Source organism: Drosophila bipectinata, chromosome 2R (genome assembly GCF_030179905.1).
Source record: "Drosophila bipectinata strain 14024-0381.07 chromosome 2R, DbipHiC1v2, whole genome shotgun sequence".
Classification (NCBI taxonomy): Eukaryota; Metazoa; Arthropoda; class Insecta; order Diptera; family Drosophilidae; genus Drosophila; species Drosophila bipectinata.
Genome location: NC_091737.1, coordinates 17,901,959 through 17,922,060, shown reverse-complemented (window position 1 = coordinate 17,922,060; position 20,102 = coordinate 17,901,959). Strand labels below are relative to the sequence as shown.

Genomic DNA, 20,102 nt, shown 5'->3' with positions numbered 1-20,102 from the left:
GCTCAATCATCATCAGCATCATCCGCAAGAAGTGGATGGTATGACGGTATGATGGGAACTTTTATGCCCACTTTTGCATGGTAAATGGTCTCATGCCGAATGAGACGTCTCCTCACTGTATAAATAAGTAAATACTTGAGTTGGCAAACACAAAAGTCGACTTTTTTTATGTTGACTATAATGCTGATGAACCTGGAATTATCACATGTAGTTTGATGGACTGCGAACACGCACTGTATGGGCTTCCAAGTCACTTCCAATTCCGCTCCATCGCAGTGGCTATCTCCATCTCTATTTGCCGTCTCGGTCGCCGAGTTGATAATCTGCCTGACACTTTGATGAAATGCTTTCTCTCGTCTCTTTATTTATGCTGGCATTGATAAATCGTCACAAGTGACAAACAACAGAGGTCTGACCCCTCGAGGACCCGTCGCCCCACAGTCCCACAGCCCCACAGCCACACAGCCTCGTTTTTGTTATCATCGTAGGCCTCTTTTGACTTTCCGCTGTTGTTCAACTTGCTCTACATACTCGGACATTGATTAATTTCATAGTTAATTTGTCAGCATTAATCAGTATTAACTTAAATGGACATCAACACGTCGCTGGCTTAGAAGCGTCCCACCTCTCGTCTCTCCTTCTGCAATTGTCTTGTGATTTTTTGTGATATTAATTAAATTTTACTTCTACCCAAGATCAAGTTCTTTCCTGGGATTATCGAGACATGGAGGTATGTTTGGGTTAATTAATTGCTTTAGATTTGTGTGGATAAACGAGTAATTACCCCAGGGTTGGGTAAGAATGAGGCATTGTCTTTTTTAAGCCTCTAAGACTCAATTAGTAAAAGAAGTAGATGCAGTATTAGTTGACTTACACAAAGTACAGTTTCCACAAAGGCACTATTCTACCGCTCTGACAACCCTGGAGGCTCCGCTTGCCAGAGTTGCTCCATTTCCGCTGTTTGCCTGCGTGTGTGCGTGACTCTTTGACGGTTCAAAAAATGTTTGCCAAAGCCCAACTGGCACACACACGCTTAAAGCACTTTTATGGGTTAAACAGAGCAAACATTGGCGACGGCGGCAGAGTTGTTGGGAACTCCTCTATGCGCTCCTCTAACTTCCTTTTTTCCGCACACTTTTCCTCCATTTTGCCACCGCTCTCCTCACCTCAAAATGGCGCCTGCACTTAACCGCAAGCTCAGACACACACACACACACATACTCGGGACGGGAAGAGCGTGTGCGGCGAACTAATGCAACGCGGCGAATTCAAGTGCCGAATGTACATAACGGTAAACATGCTAAGCGGTTTTTTGCAGCCCACCTTTCAGGGAAAAGCGAGGAAAAGCCCACTTACGAGCGGCGGAAGGCCAGCAGAGTCAACGGTAAAAGTGTTTGCCGAAAAAAAAAAAAGAAAAGGAAAAACTGAAAACCCAAAGACAAGGCTGAAGAACAGGATGGAAATGCAAACACTTTGGCCACACTAATACTTTTTAAAGACTATCTTGGTATTTTTCATAAAAAATTAAAAATTAAGAAGTATGACTATTCTTTTAAGAAACGTTTTGAGGTCAATCTTCTAGATGGCATATTATAATTACTTTAAGAATAATTATTTTTCTTGGTGTATAGAGCCTTTCTGGCCTGCTTCTGGGCTGGCAGGAGTCTTTCTTGCCGATTCTGGTTAACCAAAGTGTCCCAACTTGATGTCTGGCCCCCTTCCTCGGCAGCTTCTGGCCGTGTCGCCCGTCCAATTGACGGCTACTTGACATTTGGCGCTGCCTCAGCTTTTGTTTCCCTTTGCTGTTCCTCTGTTTACACAGCCCACACTCAGTAAGAGTGGCCCGCAGAGGCCGAAGGAGAAAGGGCCGAGGACCAGGGCGTCGGGGGGCGATTTGGCCAAATGGAGTAGAGTAAACACTTCCTCCTGAAAGTCTACGCCCCACCCCCTGGACTGCAAAAATATTATTTTAGCGTGTGAAAAGTGTAAAGTGCTATAATGTTTGAAAAATATATAACAGATCTCCGTTTCCCCCACCACCGACTGGATGGATGGACGTTCAACGACCGCACTACCGCCCACTTTGCCGTCAGCCACCCCCTTTGCCACTCATCGACGTGTCGAGTTGGCTTGACTTGCTGGCTGGAATGTTGTTCCTCATTTTGTTTGATTTAAGCTGATCAAGTGCAGCACTTGCTTTTATGGCCAGCGCTTCCACATTTCTTCAGCTTTCCATTGTTTACTCTCCAGCTGCCTAAGTGCAGCAACTGAAGGAGCAGACTCAGGACTTACTCGGGATCAGGACTTAAGAAGAGGAAATGGCTGCGAGTGGCGAGGTCCTTTTCAGACTGTTTTCTTTTGATTTCCGTTCAAAATCAAAACCTATTCGTGACTTTTGAGTTTTCAGATTCTTGTATTTTTATAAACTATTGTAAATTATTAGGGGGGGACACTGCGTGTGAACATTGCTAGGCTTTAGTCTCCAATTTTACGATCGATTTCCGCTGCAGAACAAGCCAATAAAAAAGGAACTTAGAAGAGTCGTGTTTAAACCACTAAATATGAACATTAAAAACCATAAATATTAAAACATAAAAATATCCATAAAACCGAGAAAAACACGCATCTGCAGCCACAAAAAAAAAAACCGAATATTAGAATTACAATGAAAGTCCGTTTAGTGGGGAAATTAATTTGGAACAAGCAGCGGGAAAAACAGCTGGAAATCAATAGGAACCGAAACAGCGGTGGGAGCTCCGCAAACAACAGCTTCCCTAAAAAATGAGAAGAAAATGCCACCCAACGTCAGACACACACACGCACAATTAGTCGGAAAATAGGGAACGGGGAAGAAGGGTAGGGGTAGGGGCACCTTCGGTGGAGGAAAATCGACTTTCAATGGCTTATCGAAAATGCATTTCCATTTACAAGAAGTTTTTCACTCCCCTGTCCCTGCCAGAGTATAAAAATCGATGAATAAATAAACAAAAAAGAACCGTCTATCTCCCCCGCCCGCTTTATAGTTTTTTGTTCGGCGAAGTCTTTTGTTTCTGGCCAAAAAGAGGCGATGGAGGTGGATGGAGGATCCTCCGAGTTGATTTATATTTATTTTGGACCCCAGTGTGTGAACGGCGACAGCTCCGAAAAGGCATAAAAGCTTCAGCGGCACACGTCACCTTCTCAGCAGGAATCCCAACGCTCTTTACAAGCCAGAATCTACCAGATTCTTTCGGTTCTTTGCTTTAAAATGGTTTCAAGTCTCCAACTACTGACGACTATTTCATTGCTTAATTAGCAAACATTTTTGGGGTCACACGAGGACAATTGAACATCAACAGTTGTCCTTTCCGAGTTACACATAATTACAACTACAGCAACAAACATGAACACTCGGGGTCAGCTGAGTGGGTTTTCCCGTTCTGTATATGAGGGCAGTAGGAACAACTTTCCCTTACAGGGCTCATGTGTCATGTTTGTCACTCCATAAATGTGTTTAATTAGTCACAGCCCGCAAAAACTGCACCCATCGCACCCCGAGAATGTCAAAAATCGAAATTATGATATGACATTTCCCCTAGCTCCAATGTTAATTAAGTTCGGGATTGTGTACAGATGTATTTAATGTTTTCCGAGGGCAAATTGTAGGGGAAAACTCTGCATCTCCTTCCCAATAAATATTTAATTGATATTGTATTTCGGAACAAGAAATTGGACAAAGCCTGATTGATGGTTTGTTATGAAAGCCAAGAAAAAAAATTATGGATGGTAGAGTTAGAGAAAAAATGGATTTGGATTAAATTTTAATTGGAAAAGACATCCCTAATCCTTTGGAAATTCCCCTTACCAGGAACAGATGCAATTGGCCAGGATCAGATTTTTCTTATTTCTTAAAAAGGTCTTATGGGAAAAATTGAGAAAAAATCCATTAAAAAATCGTGTTCTATGTTTTGATGCAGAATTGTGGAGAATCTATCTACAATCTTTTTGAGATACTCAGCTTAAGAATCGGATAAAAATTGGCAAAGATATAGCCTCCGCTTGGGGATTTGTTAGAAATTCCCCGTTTTTTTAAAGACAGGCCCGTACTATTTTCAAAATTAATAAATATTCGGAGGAAAAAAATTCTAAGATATGATTAATTAGAAAAACAAAAGACTTGCCCCACTTTTGCGACCTCCCTGCCTCCTTCCCCAAATCTCGAGAACTTCAAAAAGCCAAACAAACAAATAATTAATAACAAAACTTGGAAGGAAAAAATTTTTACGCCGCGCCCACTTAAATATAAACAATTTTGAAACTCTAGCCCACCACCACCCACTCCCCACAGCAAAGAGCACTTGTCATTAGAGACATTTGTAAAAATTCTCATGGGGGGCTGGAAAGCAGCAGAAAAAAGGCGGCTAAATTGGCAAGACGAGGCTAGGAAGACGGGCGAGATGGATAGATGGAGCGGAGCGGTCAGCAGGGGGCATCCCTCATCTTCATGCACTCACACTCATATTCATACTCTTACTCATACCCTTACTCTTAGTCGCATAAACAAATAAAAACCCATTAAGCGAAAGCCAACAACAGCAACATCAGTATGGAAGGAACTACCACATTGATGGGTGCAGTGATTACTCAGTGGAGTGAGTTGGGAGGTTGGGGGAGTGGTGCGTCCAAGAAGTAGCGGCAAGCAATTAACAACTACAACGACACATGCAATTAATGAGGGGACGGATGTCTCCGGCTGATAAATATATTAAAATAAAGTGATACTAAATATATAAAAGGAAAATATAAAAGGAATTTTAAGTAATAAAGGTCTCTAAAATCACTTAAAATGATTTCTCTCAGTGTAACTCTGTGTGCGGGCAACAATAAGCAGAGTACAGATAAGAGCAGCGGGATAGAGAGTCGCGAGAAAGAGTTGGGAGCATTGGGGAGCAGATAAGAAAAACCAAGGCCCCAGCAGGGACCCTCCCAAATAAACAGACCCTTGCTCTGTCCAGCTGTGTTTACTTGCCCCAAACAGAAGCCGCTTAAAAATAGCTGCAATCTTTGCATTTCCCCACTCTCTCCTCAAATGCAAAGTGCAGTGATAATAATGCGTGTGAAACTCTTTCGTATTTACTTTTGCACAACACCAGCAGCCCTAAACAAAGAGACATAATTTCCACAAAAACTTCAAAGATTTTTCAAGGAAATCCAAGGAAAATCAAAGCTGGGTGACAGTGGCCGAATGGGAAAAGGCTGCGACCGGCTGAGGGTCTGTGTCAAGGCTCTGAATACTCTTCTTCAAAGAAAAATGCTCATATGTGGGCAGCGCGACAGTCCTGTCAGCTTGATGGATCAGGAACGAGAGATCTGGGAGATGGGGTGGAGGTCTGAGTGCTTGGGTAACCCCGCCCAGTAGCGCCCCTTTGCGGAATCCGTTACTAATCACACGACTTACATTTGTTGCCCGCTCCCAAGTCTCAAGTCCCAGCTACCAGCTCCCAGATTACAGGCCATCTCCATCCCGCTCTTCAATTTCCATTTCTCGGTTCAGGGTTGATGCATTCGCAGAATCTCGGCCTGTCACATGCTCGTAAAATCAACAAAATGCAGGCGACTGTTGTGACACTTGCCATGACAACAGGCCCGAAAGCGGCAACAACACTCCAAGTTGCAGTTAGCAAAATGTTTAATGAGTGGCATACACTGAGAGAAATTAGTGAAGGGTAGGCTGTAAATTCTTGGTACCTCTTGAGAAGCATGGATGTTTACCAAGCTCATACCCAAACATCCTTAACTAAAAACCAATTAACAAGTTTTAAATATTTTTGTTTTCTGTACAAAAATTTGCATCTGCGGTAGGTTTCGGCTTAAGATTCCAAGTCTAGGGGGTTGATCCACCCTCTTGGGCTGCGGGAAACTGGGGGCTGGGGGGCTGGGATGGCCCACCCACCCGAAGTGCGTTGCTTTCTGCATTCTGTGTCAGCTGTCAAAGTCCAAAACTGAAGTTGCCTTTATACATTTTTTTCGTCTATATGTATGCATGGACGTGGCCAGAGGGGGGGAGCTGGCTAAACACCCGGGACTGGTCGGGGGACTGACTGGCTGAAGCTGCCGTCGGGCAAAGTGTCCATTATGTTGATTTGAAAAATAAAAGCTACGGATGCGATGGCTCACACAAAGATGAAGGGCGGACTCTGACAATGCGAGCGGAAGGGGGGCTTCCACCCAAAGCCGGGGGTAGATGGAGCTGGTACTTCGAATTTAGTTGATTGAGAGACAGTAGATGTGCTCTGCTTATCCGAGATTTAAAAGGAAGTATTAAAAAACAGGCAAAAACTTGTTGAAACAGTATCCCCCTTGACTCACAAATCACTGAGGACTTCAAAATAGTACTACCCAACGATATACGAAAGCAATAGTCTCTTACTACACAAATGCACTAAATTCTCATTAAAAAAAAACACGGAAAAAGGATATATGAAATCGGGATTCGGGATCAAACGATGAAAAAATGAAAAAGTTGTTCCAAAGATCCGAGAGGAGGCGTTCCGGTGGGAAGGGTCTCAAAATCGAAGAGAGTGTTAACCTGGACCTGCTGATAGCCAAGCTGAAGTTGGCGGCGGACTTCGGTTCCATTGTCCAGCTGACCACCCGGGAGATCGAGACTGTCTGCACCCTGGCCAGACAGCTTTTTCTGGAGGAGCCCTCCTTGCTGGAGCTCCCAGCCCCGATCAACCTGCTGGGCGACATCCACGGCCAGTACGCCAACCTCCTGCGATACTTCAACTCGAACGGCTATCCGCCGGACACCTCGTACCTGCTGCTCGGCGACTACGTGGATCGGGGGAAGCGGTCCATCGAGACCCTGACCCTACTGCTGGCCCTGAAGGTGAAGTACCCGGACAAGTTCTTTCTGCTACGGGGGAACCACGAGAGCGCGAGCCTGAATCAGTTCTACGGGTTCTTTGACGAGTGTAAGCGACGCTACACGGTGAAGATGTGGCGCACCTTTGTCGACTGCTACAACTGCATGCCCTTGGCGGCGATTATAGAGGACACCATCTTCTGTTGCCACGGCGGCCTGAGTCCCCACCTGTTCAGCTTGGACCAGATCCGGGAGATACAGAGACCCATCGAGGTGCCCGACTCGGGGGTCGTTTGCGACATCCTCTGGTCGGACCCGGACGTCAAGATGATCGGTTGGGGGCCCAACGAGCGGGGCGTGAGCTACACCTTCGGCTCGGACGTGGTCAGCTCGTTCCTGCATCGGTTCGGGTTCACCCTCATCTGTCGGGGTCACCAGGTGGTCGAGGATGGGTACGAGTTCTTCGCCAAACGGCAACTGATCACCATATTCTCGGCGCCGAACTACTGCGGGGAGTTCGACAATGCCGGGGCGATGATGTGCGTGGACGAGGACCTGCTCTGTACCTTTCGCATCCAGAAGCCGGCGCGGAAATCGGTCACTCGGTCATGAAGGGCTTGTGATGGGCTTTTGTAGAGGTTGGTATTTGTGGGGTTTCAACAGTAGAGTTTAAATTTCAAGTAGTGGCTAGTTTTATAAATTTGACCAATTACACTGCAATTAATCGTTAATTCATTATAGTCGACAAAAAGGGATTACATTTCACTCAGTTTTTTAGTTGCGTGTAAAAGGTAATATATGTACATTAATTTGATAAATTATAAACATTAATTCTCATCTAGTAAAGTCATAAAGGCAATTAAATTATGACCAAGTTGGCAAAGAACTGTCGAGTGGGTCACCATTCCCCAAGCCCCTCTGCAATGACCCTTGCCCCACCGCTCGAATGTTAATTACTGCCCTCAACAAAAGTGAAAAGCAGCTAAAATAATTACTAAAATGCATTTCGACATGCACAGGCCAGAGGGAGGTACAAATTGTTGGGGAAATAAGAATAAAAACTGAAATTAAATGACACTGCATTTCGCAAAAGGGAATAAATTAATGGAAATCCATTTCGGGAGGATTGGAGTGATGCAAAGTGGCCATTAGTGGGAATTTATGGGCCAGTGAATGGGGTCAGGAGTGACACATTAAGTCCGAGCCTTGAACTATTTCAGATTGGTAATCCTTATTGAATCAATTCGAGAGGTAACCAACATCCGGGGACAGAAGTTTATCCAAGAGTTGACTTTGCAACAAACATGACAACATGGAGATTCATCGGATGCTGGGGAACTAATGACAACACAAGCATATCAGTGTCGCAACAGCAAAGAAAACAAAAACAAGACATGTGAGGCCGGCAGGGTGAAAAGGACCCAAAAACAGCATTAACCCCACACAAAGAGTGAGCACACATTTTGCAGCACCATGTCCAAGAAAAGAAGACCAGATGCATGGAGCTAGATACTGGAGCAAAGACAGGGACAGGCGTAAGCCGAAGTATCCACAAAACTAATCTGCAGCCAGAAAGGGAGACGGCAGGAACAGAAACAGGAACAGGATTCCGGGGAGCAGGATTTACATATTAAGCCATTTTTAATTTACGACTTGCCAAAAAGCTGCCAGTCGAAGGAGCAGCCAGCGAAGGACTTTCCCTTTTCCCCGAACATCAGCCAGCCATCTCCCCTCCCTCCTGGCCTGACTAAACAGCAGATAACAAAGGACGAGGAGTGGGTGGGGAAAACTCAGATGGATGATAAAGGCGCCTCAGTCGCCGAGCCAAAGGGATAACGACGACCATGAACGGGGCTCGTATCCTTACGCAAAAGCCACATAACGGCAAAGGATACCGCCCACTCGCAACCCCCTTTCGTCACCCCATCCCCACCCGGCAGCTGGCAAGGAAAGACGAGCGAGCAACAATGACAGTAATAAAATAAAAGTAAATCCATGCTTTGGTTTTTTTTTCCTTCCCCCCACCCATCTGCTCGCCAGCTGCTTTCTCCTTTCTCCGCTGACTGGCTGGCATCTGTCAAAGTTTGACGTTGACGTACAAGTCCCGGAAGTGAAGAACCCAAAAGAGAAGCTTGTTTAGGAGACTTAGAGATGTTTTTCGTGTCATTGGAGAGTTAGGAGTAGAATTGAGAATTGAGTATTCAAATCTTCTGCAATTTCAAAACCAAATAATAATCCTTATTTCAAGAAATATTATAATAAACTTCTAATATCCATTTCCTTGGGGAAGCCCATCTGAAAACGACAATAATAACCATAATAAGGGATATTTCCCTTTGGGCTATTCCATTTTTATAGAGCTTCACCCTATCGAGGGCACATCTTTCGGCCTGGCTTAGTTTTCGCCAACTTTTCTAGTGACAACAGGTGTGGAAAACTTGGTAGAACCATCAATCATGCGGGCCTAGAAAGACCACAAGCCAACCCATATGCCAAAAGGTAGTTATAGTAGACCCTCGAAAACCACCCCATCACTCTAATCCCGCTTTCTCTGGGGCGTCAAATGTGACGCTAGCTTCCAGAAGAAAAAAAAGCAGGATATGCTCCCCAGAAAAAAAAAACGTTCCTAACAAGCGGAAGGAAATGCTGGGCTACCCAATGATGATGATGATGACAATGTTCTTGGCTTTGGTTCTTTAAAGTTTTTGGGGATTTCGCCAATGGCAGAACTGGGCGGGGGAGAGGAAAACCAGTGAAAAGTCAATGTCTGTTGCGGTTTTGTCACTCAAAACAGACAAAACCGCTTTGTTTGCCAGGCTGGCTGGAAAAAAAAAAGAAAAAAGGAAAGCCCTCCCTATCCGGTGCCATCACCCTACCTCTATTGTATCTTGGTATCTTTCGGGTGTGAAAAGATTTTCAGTTGATTTGAGTTTTCTCAATGAACGAATTTCTCCTTTTGTTGATTATAAAGTTGTCATACACCCAGATATCTCCTGGAAAGTCCACTCACCTGCAAAAAAAAAAGAAAAAGGCTTGGGTTATCGAAAGGTCAAAACGAGAATTATGTTTGCTAATTAAAAGATTACAGCAGAGTTAGCACAACCCTTCTCAAAACGGCCAACTAGCCTGGCATTTAATTAAGATGGAAAATCAACCGCAATCGACCCTTAAAAAATGGAAACACGAGTAACAACTCTATTAAAAATATAGCCCCGCCAATGATTTATAACTTTCTGGTTCTGGTTGCGGTGAGATGGCACAAAAAAAGCGCGCAAATTATAATGGTTAGAAAGCGGCATTAGCTGGTCACCTTTCTGTTCCCTTTTTTTTGGGGTAAAGTATAAAAAAAGGAATACATTTTTTGACAGGATAAGCGGGTAGAACGTGAAAAATGATGACTTGGCAGGATGGCAGAGGTTAGAGGGTAAAATAGAGGATATTTTTAAAGATATACAATATTGATTTCTAAAATTTTTGCTAACTAATTTCATCGATAACCCCATTTCGGTTATGAAAACACAAGAAAATTAAGCTCCAGCCACTTTCACCGCTTTTTCAAGAACAGCTGCCAGATAACCCCCTCCACAAAGGATGATTAATCAGCAAAAAAAAAATTATGATATAACCAAAAAAAAATGAGGAAAACCACAAAAAAATTATAACGAGAGAAAAACAAACAGAGTTGCAGTTACGGCTCAATAAGCCAACAAAGACGAGCCTCCAGCCCCACTCCCTGAGATGATAAAGCATTTTCCCGGCCTCTACCCGACCTCTGATTCTTTTATTTTTCACCGAAAAGCCGCAGACAACAATAGGCTTGCCAAGAAAAAATTACTAACCACAATGAAAATTGGAAAACATTTATTAGAAGAGTGCCCAGTGATAAGGAGGAATGCAAGGCCAGGTCCTTTTCTTCCTGTGTACTCCCAGGGACTTACATGCTAATGAAAATGAGGAGTCTGTGTCGCAAGTCCGAGTGTTATGGCTACTGTGTGTGCGAGGGCATTATTTATGAGGGTTAATAATCGCAACGCGATTGCCCCGACAAGATTAGCTCCCCGGGACTATTGCCAATCGTTCGCCGCCTTTCTCCCCCCGTCTGGTGCCGTCTCTTTCGCGCTATCTTGACTCAGCAGAATCATTTTTCATCCCGTTCCTCCTCAGACAACCGAGTCGTATGCGGGCGCATCATCGTGCAACGCTCCCCTCCTTGATTGAAATAATTTATTGATTATTAAAATATTCAAAAGAAACTCATCTATTTTTTGGCTATTTTTTTTAGCGGGCGTGGGTGTCACATTAATGAATTATAGAAAGATGATCAATCATGAGATGCGCTTTTGTGTGGCGATCACCCACGAGGAGCTTCCAAGATTTATGTGCGAAAAGTTTACAGTTATGGGTCGATAGAAGATAAAGGTGGCTTATTACAATGACAATACAGTTTCTAAAGAAAAGATTTTGGTCTTTAGAGGCGGAGAAATCAGAAGGAAAGGCCAACAGCAGCTGGCCAATTACAACGGCCGGGTTTTGTCAATTGCAATAAAAATAATCAACATGCATCGCCTCGGTCTGGCTCTGGCTGTGGACTTTGGCTGTTTGGCTTGGGAGCTATGTTGGCTTCCAGAAGGAGATGGAGTGAAATTTACGACCCGCATGGACAACACGTTCAGCAACAGACCCGAGAACTGCTTGCAGCAAACTGCAAACTGCAACTGCATTTCGTTGCCATTAACATAATAATGCTGTGGCTGGAGCTGGAGCCCAACTCCGTTTATTTGCGTTGCACAATTTGAAGCCAAAGTAAATAATCAACTCGCACTAATCTCCCCGGCCAAACTGCATTTAGCAAAATGTTTTCTCGTCTGAGCCATTTGGTCAGTTCATTTTTGCGGTCGAGGCGGCAGGGAGCTGAATATAAAGCGAATGGGCTTCTTTTGTGGCCAAACGACTTGGCTTTATCATAATTTAACGCAGTTTTCTATTTGGTTTCGGTTTCCAGTTCGGTTGGGCTTTGGGCTTTGGACTGGCAGCTCTCAGTAGCTCTGAGTGATTCCGAGATCCTGACACCCGGGCGCCGACGTGAGCGGTATGCAAATTGCGTAATCATTGTGGGCAGATGGATGGGTTGCTCACAAATTATATTCCACTGGCTCTAGGCACTCATAAAAAAACAGTTAACTGGTCAGAACTGAAACATTCAGAAGGCTTATATATCCTGCCGTTGATGGTTATTAGGAAATGAACTCAAACGAGTGGGAAATAGAAAACTTGCTCAGGTGAGTCTTCAAAATTCAATCATAAACATGCCAGACTTATTATGTACCTCATTGAAATTCAAAACTCAAGTATATGAACAAAATCTTTTGGGATCTCGGCCATAACTCAATCATTCAAAGACCGTCCGAGTTCCACGGAAAATGTCACCAACCTTGCTCCGTCCAGCACTTTAGACTCTATCTGAATGTTTGTATCTGTAACCCAATACTGACCAGAGAGACAAGACCCCTCCTCCGGCTCCTCCTCAATTATGCAAATTACAGAAACTCTAAACAAATTTGTTTGGCTGTCGTCATCTCTCCTTTTATCTTGTTGTTTAATGATTTCATATTGGTCAACGCTGGCCATAACTTTGAGTGTGCACCACATGTCATGCGATGCTTTATCTGCGAGATATAAATTAGTCGGACGACAGGTGTAGGCATCTGTGAGATCTGTTGGGCAAACCGTAAAGGGAAGACTATATGTTTAGTTTTTAATGCCCCACACCTAGGGCGGAGGTAGAGAATGACATCAAAACGTGCATCTCCTCCACCTTCTGGTGTTGCTTTGTATTTGGCTGATAAGTCACGTCTTCCATGTCATCGCATATTTGTCAACGGGGCTGTGGATCGTCTAATTGGAGTGGGCAGAGGCAAGCGTTAGCCAGATAGTTTGGCCAATTAAATTCGACTTCAACTTATTTCAAACTGTTATCCGAGAGCAGGAGTAAGCTCAAAGCCAAACCGCACCGAGCATGCCCATAATCAGTTCAAACAAATCAACTTTCCCAAAACGAGCGCCAAACGAAACCGCCGAACCGTCCAAACCGCCATTCGCCAAACCGCCAAAATGCAACCACTTGGCCAGCAAATGCCATGGAGTGGCATGGAGAGGGGGAGGGGTTGGGGATAATGTGCTGGAATTATTCACGTCACAAAAGGATTATTCATTCGCAGATAGTTTCTGGTTTCTGGTCTAGGTGCGGCTCTCGAAGGTGAGATTAAAAGATAGGACCGAATAAAATTAAATGTAGTTTCCTACAGAGTTTGAATTAATTTTCAAAAAAAAAAAAAAAAAAAAAAGGAGAGTATGTACTTTCCCCAAACAAAGGCAGCTGTTCACCCACATTTTCTGGGAATTACTCGGAAAGAGTCAACACCTTAGCCGGAAGTACCGGGACAAAGTACTTACTTTTCTTAACTCCATTTACTAATGCAGCTCACATCTCATTCACACTACAGGCCTAGGGAAGGAGGTGGAGGAGGAGGAGGGCTAAGACCAACAGTTGTGTCAGCTGTGAGCGATCCAACACACTTACACAAACATTGCACAAGCCCCCAAGCTAAATATACAAAAGATACAAGATACATCCCAGCAGATCGGAGCGAGATGGCAGATCGCTAATGCGTAACGTGTGACAGTGGCTGTCATCCGGGAGCGAGAGCCTGTCGTCCCTCTCGCTTGCACCTTCTACTTCTCACTTGACTCTTAACCCCTGTCTGTCACTGGAGTGCGTAGGTGCAGGCATTCCTAATCTTTAAGTGGAAATCTTTCCATTCTTATCCTCCGCACGCTGAAAATATTAAAAAGCAATTTCCATTCCTGCAGCTTGGCGGCTCTAATGTTTATAATTAACATGCTGGCGGAGATCCTTGGGCCTTCGTAGCCACTTGAGCGGCCACTTGGGGAGAATTCCACTTTTCTTCTAGTTCTAGACCTCATGCAAGACCATTCACATGTTCACTAATTACTCTCCAAGCACTTGAACTAGATTTAAATCCAACCAGCTCCTCAGGAGTGACAGCTTTGGGTTAAGGTGAAAGCAGGACCTTGTCTCAGATGCATTTTAAATGCAATCATCTTGGGATTAGTCTTAAACTTTAAGATACTCTGAACTACGTGGGTGTTATACCTTTGTTTTGTCTTGAATCAATCATTCATGTCCCCCTGTCTAAACAAAGGGATATCGGGCACTTTAAACTGTTTAAACTTCAAGCTCATATTGTTCGATACGAGATCCACTTTAAATAGACACGCGTACCGAAACACAAACAAGCCAACAACTAGAAATTACTGTTAACAACTGCCACAATAACATTCAAAGAGCCTGACTGTGACGCGTCAATATTTGTACATGCATTGCATTTTCACGCCGCATAATTAGACAGACAGGCCGAGGCACCCAAAAGGCCCCAAACAAAGACCCCAACCAACTGCCGCCAACTTCTATTTAAATGCAGTGCAGCCAATGCAGCCCTTAATTAGATGCCAGCTTGGGATAACACTCCGAAATACCTTTATGCACTTATGCTAATTCATACTCCGGGGTGGGTCGGGCTGGTTTCCCGAAAAAAGTGTCAGACCTGCCTGGCATTCCCAAAAGCCTACCCACTTGACCCATTTGAAATTGACCATAACGGGTAGGAAGTTAGAAGGAGGGGCCGGAAAGCTACCAGACTGTCAATCAATTGACACTTTCGGTGGCTCCATGGCCTTTTTGGAGAATCTACACTTTCTTTTAAGACACATCAGACTTACCTTTTAGAAAATATAATTATTGATATTTGCAGCTCCTTGGGAAACACTTGAGACTCCTGACAAACAACTCTTTAGATATCAATTAATCCTTTATTTTGTTAGACACAAGTCCCTGTCAGTGTATAGTCCGTGATGATGTGATTAAATTTAATTGAAAATTCCCCAAAATTTGGGCAGGAGCAGTTGGACCCGGGTCCCCTCTACCTCACTGGTACTGGAACTGGTACACTTTGGACACACTTTACGGCTGATTTTGGTAATACAATTGCCGGAATTCTAAACGGAAGGCTGTCAGCGGTTATCAATCAGGCCAATTACACGCACACACACCCAGGGCATCAAGAGGAGAATCCTTAAAGCCACTTTTTATTATTATTATTCGCTGTTTTCTTTACTTTTTCATGTTTGCACTTTCTAATTGTATTTTATGGCCTCCAGAACTCGGGAGGGTTTGGCCGGAAAACTTTTCGCTTCCTCCCTGATTAAAGCCGAAAACGCGCTGCGATTTTTTTTTACGTAAATGTATCTTGGCGGGGCTTCCAATCCGAATCGGCGTCCGACCTCCGCATCCGCAAGATACGATTTTCTGTTTGATACTGAATTTCCAAACAGAAGTTTTTCTCGTCGCAGCACCGTCGTTTCCCGACTTTTGTTCGTGCGGCACTTCGGCGGTCGTCGGGTTTATGGCAGCGATATGGGGGAGTTTTCAAGAGGAAACCGGCTGGTATATGGGAATGTTTGTTGGAGCCAGAAATAATGTTAAAAAATAATCAAATAATTTTGAAATAAATTTTAGAAATTTTTCTAAATTTGTATTATTATTAATTAATTTTAGCAGAATTTTTTATGTATAAATAATAATTATTATTCTCATTTCTTAGCTTTGTTTACTTGGCTTATCGCATGAGTTAAAAACCTGCCATAAATATCCCCAATACTGGTTTCGTTGCTCTTTATAGCAACTCGCTCGTGGATGGTACTTTTTCTCTGTCGTATCTCTCAGATACTTCGTGTTTTCTTGTTGTTGTTTGCCATAAACAGCTGTTTTTTGTTTATTCCAATAAATTCTCTCGCAATCGCGACAGATAAGCACGTGGATTTTTTCCCAGAGACTAAGGGAATTTGTTTCCCGGCCACAGGTAGACTTGAGCTTAACTTGGCCAATACCAGTCATCTCAGATCTATAAGGGTTTTCGATATATTTATTCTGAAGAGGTGATTCTATAATTCCACCAACCAACCATCTAATTAGCCAACATCCAATTAGCTGGCAGAAGAAATAAATACGTGCCCGCCATGCCCTGTTGAACAAATGAAATGGCACGCAGAATCGCTGAAATCATCCACACAATCAATTAAAAATATTCTGCAAAACTTTCGAGCAGGAGTAGAGTTTTGAAGGCGCCATGCACACGCTTAGAAAATATTAGAAAATATCCCCATCCCCCACCACATCCCCGACCCCACGAGAAGTTGCTAAATCAGCAAATGTGTCACACAGAAGGAGGCTGCAAAAACTGCACGGGAATTCTGCTTGATGTAGAATGAAACGCATTAATTTAGCTCGTTATGATTATTGCCACGCCAGGCCACGCCTTTGCCACGACGCCCTCTTTGGGGGGATGGAGCCACGTTCAAGTAGACCATATGGAAATGCCTTGAGTAATATGTTTTGTCTGACTCTGCACAGACCAAACTCTGACCCCCATCCGAACTGAGGGCTGGGGGCAGGGGACTGGGGTTCTGGTGGCACCACCGCCAAAGGCGCACGTTAAGCGAATCGTGCACACGCCCCATGACGATGATTAATTACCTTTTCGGGTGCCTCGTTTCTCGTTCCTACAGCTGTTGTTGTAGTTGCCTGTCTTGGATGTATCTTTGTATCTTGTATCTTGTGCACATTTCACTTATGCACGCCTCACGCTTAGCTGGCTGAAGGGCCTCGGAACCGGAGTCTGAGGGGGGAACACGCTTTTGGGGATTCTTCGTTTGTCGCTGATGAAGTTGTATTATTTATCGCAAAATGATTTTTCGCACTTTCTGCGTGTCTGCCACAAGTTGCCCACCTTTTCGAGAGGGAAGGGTTACTTTCCCGCTAAGTTTGAATAAACTATCTTTTAGATATCTTATCTTGCGGATAACCCACACATTACAATACATGAATAATTTATGTGACCCTGTAAATTCAGAACTAAATGATCTATATAGAGATCTACGCTAACAACCATAACTTCACGGTATAATGTGGTTTTATAAATATACGACCTCGACTCATAACTCTATATGGCACTATCTAGCGAAGGATCTCCGAATTTAAAACACACATGTGTGTCTTTCGGTCCAAAAGTGAGTGAGCACATATCAGGTTGCTCCATTTGAGGACTGCCAATCGATTGAGGGACCCTGGAGGAGTTGCCCTAGAAGGGTGCTACTCGGAATGCGGGGGCGGAGTGGACTATTTCACAGAAATTCGAAACCGCGCCAAGTCAATGAACCAAAACAAACGAAAACAAAAGGGGCCACCACCACCGACGACATAGAAAAGAAAACAAATAGCGAAAAGCGGGAAAAAAAATACAAAATGCACAACAATTTGACATCTGTTTCAACAATTTGGTAGCTCCAGGGGTGGGGGAGTGCCTGTGGGAGTGGGTGTGGGGTAGCAAGGACTAAAAAGGAGTAAGCAGGAGTAAGAACCCGGACAAAAAGGATGTCACGTAGATTGACTTGTACGGGCAGACAAAAGGAGCTCAAAACTTCAACATCAACTCGGTATCCACTCGAGACTCCACCGGGACTCCGCAGGACACGAAATCCTTCAGAAATTCGTGTGACAAATGTCAAGGGTTAATGAGATCCCTTTTTTTTGAGCTCAGTTAGGAAATGGAGTTGCGTTAATTATCATCCACAGACGGGAGTTTAAACGCTTCATTAGACAAGACACTGCAACCAAGAGACCACAAGGGTGAAAGCGATATCGTGGACTTGAACACATTTAGTGAAAAATTTTTAGAAAACGAAAATATCGAATTACAGAAACCGGGAGTCGCCTTCCAGTGTTGATGGGAGTGAGTTTTTTGGAGCAGCAGAAGGGGAAAACGATATTAGGCGTTCAATTAGTCAAGCTAAGCATGGGTGAGAGATTGTAGGAAAGATTCCTGACTGATTTTTGCCAATATTATCAATTTTTTAGCCTCTGGCACTTCCCAGAAATTCTCCACTTAATGATCTTCATTGTACACCCTTTAATTATGGCACTTCTTTCGAAAGAAACATGCAAGCCAGATCATTAATATGCATTGTGTTTTGAAAAATGATTTTCTTACATGCCATATTTTAGCCGCTAATTGTCAAAGGTCCCACACCAGTGCGGTTAAAAATTATTCAAAATAATTCATTGACATTAATTAGTTGGTGCTAAAGGCAAAGAAAGAGTTTAGCAGGAAAGTAGGTTCTTCGGGGCTTGGTTTCTGGCACATTGATTGATGGATTGGATCTCCATTGCCGTTCCATGAGTCACTCCAGTGGAGTAAGTAAGTGAAGCTCTCAGGGACAGTATCTTTGATGCAGTGACTCACTTGGCAGTAACGAAAATAATCGAAATGGAAATCGAGATCGTAAAAATGCAATTGACAGACAGACGCCAGACGAGGAAGGAAGACAGCCGGAAAAAGACGGGGTTGAAGGTCATAGCCGGGTTTTATTGCTTATTGCTTGGAAAACAGAAAAGGGTAGCTCCCAGAAACCATAAAAATTCATAATCTATGACCACTTGACACGCATTAAATAAAAACTAAAACAAAAAGCCGGCGGTGGCCTTTAAATGTTTTCGTTTCAATGAGGAATGTGATTTCAAAATATTGATTCGTCCGGGAGATCTCGCTGGGCGGTGAAACAAAGTCGATCGTCGGCTATCAAGTGTAACAGATAAGACCCTTTGGAAACCGAATCGGCTAAGCTTTTTTCATGATTCCATGCAGGGTTTCCGTCACAAAAAAGTTTGGTTCATTTCGTCATCAAAAGTGCAGGAAACTATGAAAAAATTCGAGGGTGAAACATTGTCAAAATCACGTGCGTGCTGGAACACTCTTTTTTGCGCCAAAATTCGGCTTTTCATGGGCTTCGCTATTTTTTTGGAGAAATTATAACTTTGTCATCAAAAAGCGCCATAATTCCAGCAATAAAAACAACAATCAAATAGCGAAAATTTTCGCAAAATAATTTCAGTTGTGTACAAGTCGTAAAAGCAATAGTAAAATAACGAAATGGTTCACTAATCAAATGAATATATTATATATAAAGAGTTCTGGACTTAATACGAGCCAAGAAGACCCGAAAAGAGTATCAGGCTTTTCATTAATTCCAGTTTCGAATTACGACGCTTTAATATTTTTTATGAGGAGCTGACACGTGAAATTATCGTATGAATATCATACTACATAGTCCCGGTTTATCACACTTCCCCCCAAAAAAAACAAAATTAAAGCGACCTCACGAATCCATTGAAATCATTTCCATCAGTCGGAATATTTTAGGGAGTGCGCCGCGGAAGCCTCGTGATTAAAGGATGTTCATTAAATATTCATGTAAATGTCAATTTAAAGCTATTGTGCTCTGGTGACTACCTCCAACCCCATCCTGGGGGCGGCAGTCCAGTTGGCGGCCTTTTTTGTTGTCCCATTATTATTGATACGGGGAGCTCCTTTGAACTCCACCGCGGCTGAAAGGGTGAGGCGTTACGAGGTGGGTATGTATCACAATAGATTTATGACAAACAATACACAAAATGCATTCAAACAGAAACCAAGGTAGTGGGGTGTTTGTTTTTGCTCCAAAGTTTAATACGAAGTTGGGAGTCCAGTAACCATGGCAAGGTATTTAAGCCAAGCCACTTTTTGTCACTCTGCTCTTCACTATTTCATATCGAATATCACCATATTTTCCAGTTCATCATTTAAACATCAAATTTAATAATCAGGCTGTCATGTTCACAATTAAGGCTCTTGGGGGGCAGACAGGCAGGCAGCCAGGCCATCAGGCCCGCTCTCCCTTTAAGCCAAAAGCCACCGAGAAACGCAGAACAAGAAACATTTCTCGGAAGGCAAAACATGACACATCTCATTATGATGACTCCCAAAAGATCTCTCCCAGCCGCAGTGCGTTGTTGCTGTCAGAGCGTTTTGTTTATGATTTTGTAGCTGTCATAAAATTATTAAAAGTATGTGACATTTTTATGACATTATGACGTCTTGACTCAAAGTTCTTTCTCCCAAAAAAAAAGCGTTCCAGGGACTCGGATCCGCCGACCGACCTGCGCCGCGTCTGGGGCTTTGGCAAGGCTCTTCGATTGGCCTCGGCCGGGTCTTGAAATATGATATCAAATAAAAACCAAATTAAAGACGATAAAATCGTGTCTGAGCTCACGCTGAGTTATATATAAAAGATGCTTATTTTT

At 43.5% G+C, this 20,102-nt stretch overlaps 2 protein-coding genes across 3 annotated transcripts in view; one reads left to right on the top strand and one right to left on the bottom strand.

Moving 5' to 3' along the window:
* The window catches only part of Fili (Fish-lips), a 67,007-nt gene extending 51,779 nt beyond the window's left edge, over positions 1-15,228 (bottom strand). For both annotated transcript variants that reach the window (XM_017241220.3, XM_070278423.1), the window contains exon 1: positions 14,648-15,228. The gene's annotated coding sequence lies outside the window, so the exon portion shown is untranslated. The remainder of the gene's footprint in view (positions 1-14,647) is intronic.
* Positions 6,339-7,919, top strand: PpN58A (Protein phosphatase N at 58A). The gene is made up of 2 exons (XM_017241222.3): positions 6,339-7,638; positions 7,690-7,919. The coding sequence occupies exon 1, from the start codon at positions 6,494-6,496 to the stop codon at positions 7,457-7,459; it is 966 nt and encodes a 321-aa protein (XP_017096711.2). The 5' UTR covers positions 6,339-6,493; the 3' UTR covers positions 7,460-7,638; positions 7,690-7,919.
* Positions 15,229-20,102: the final 4,874 nt, after the last annotated feature.

Excerpts from the sequence above, each read along its gene's own strand:
- PpN58A (XM_017241222.3), top strand. The coding sequence starts at position 6,494 with ATGAAAAAGTTGTTCCAAAGATCCGAGAGGAGGCGTTCCGGTGGGAAG.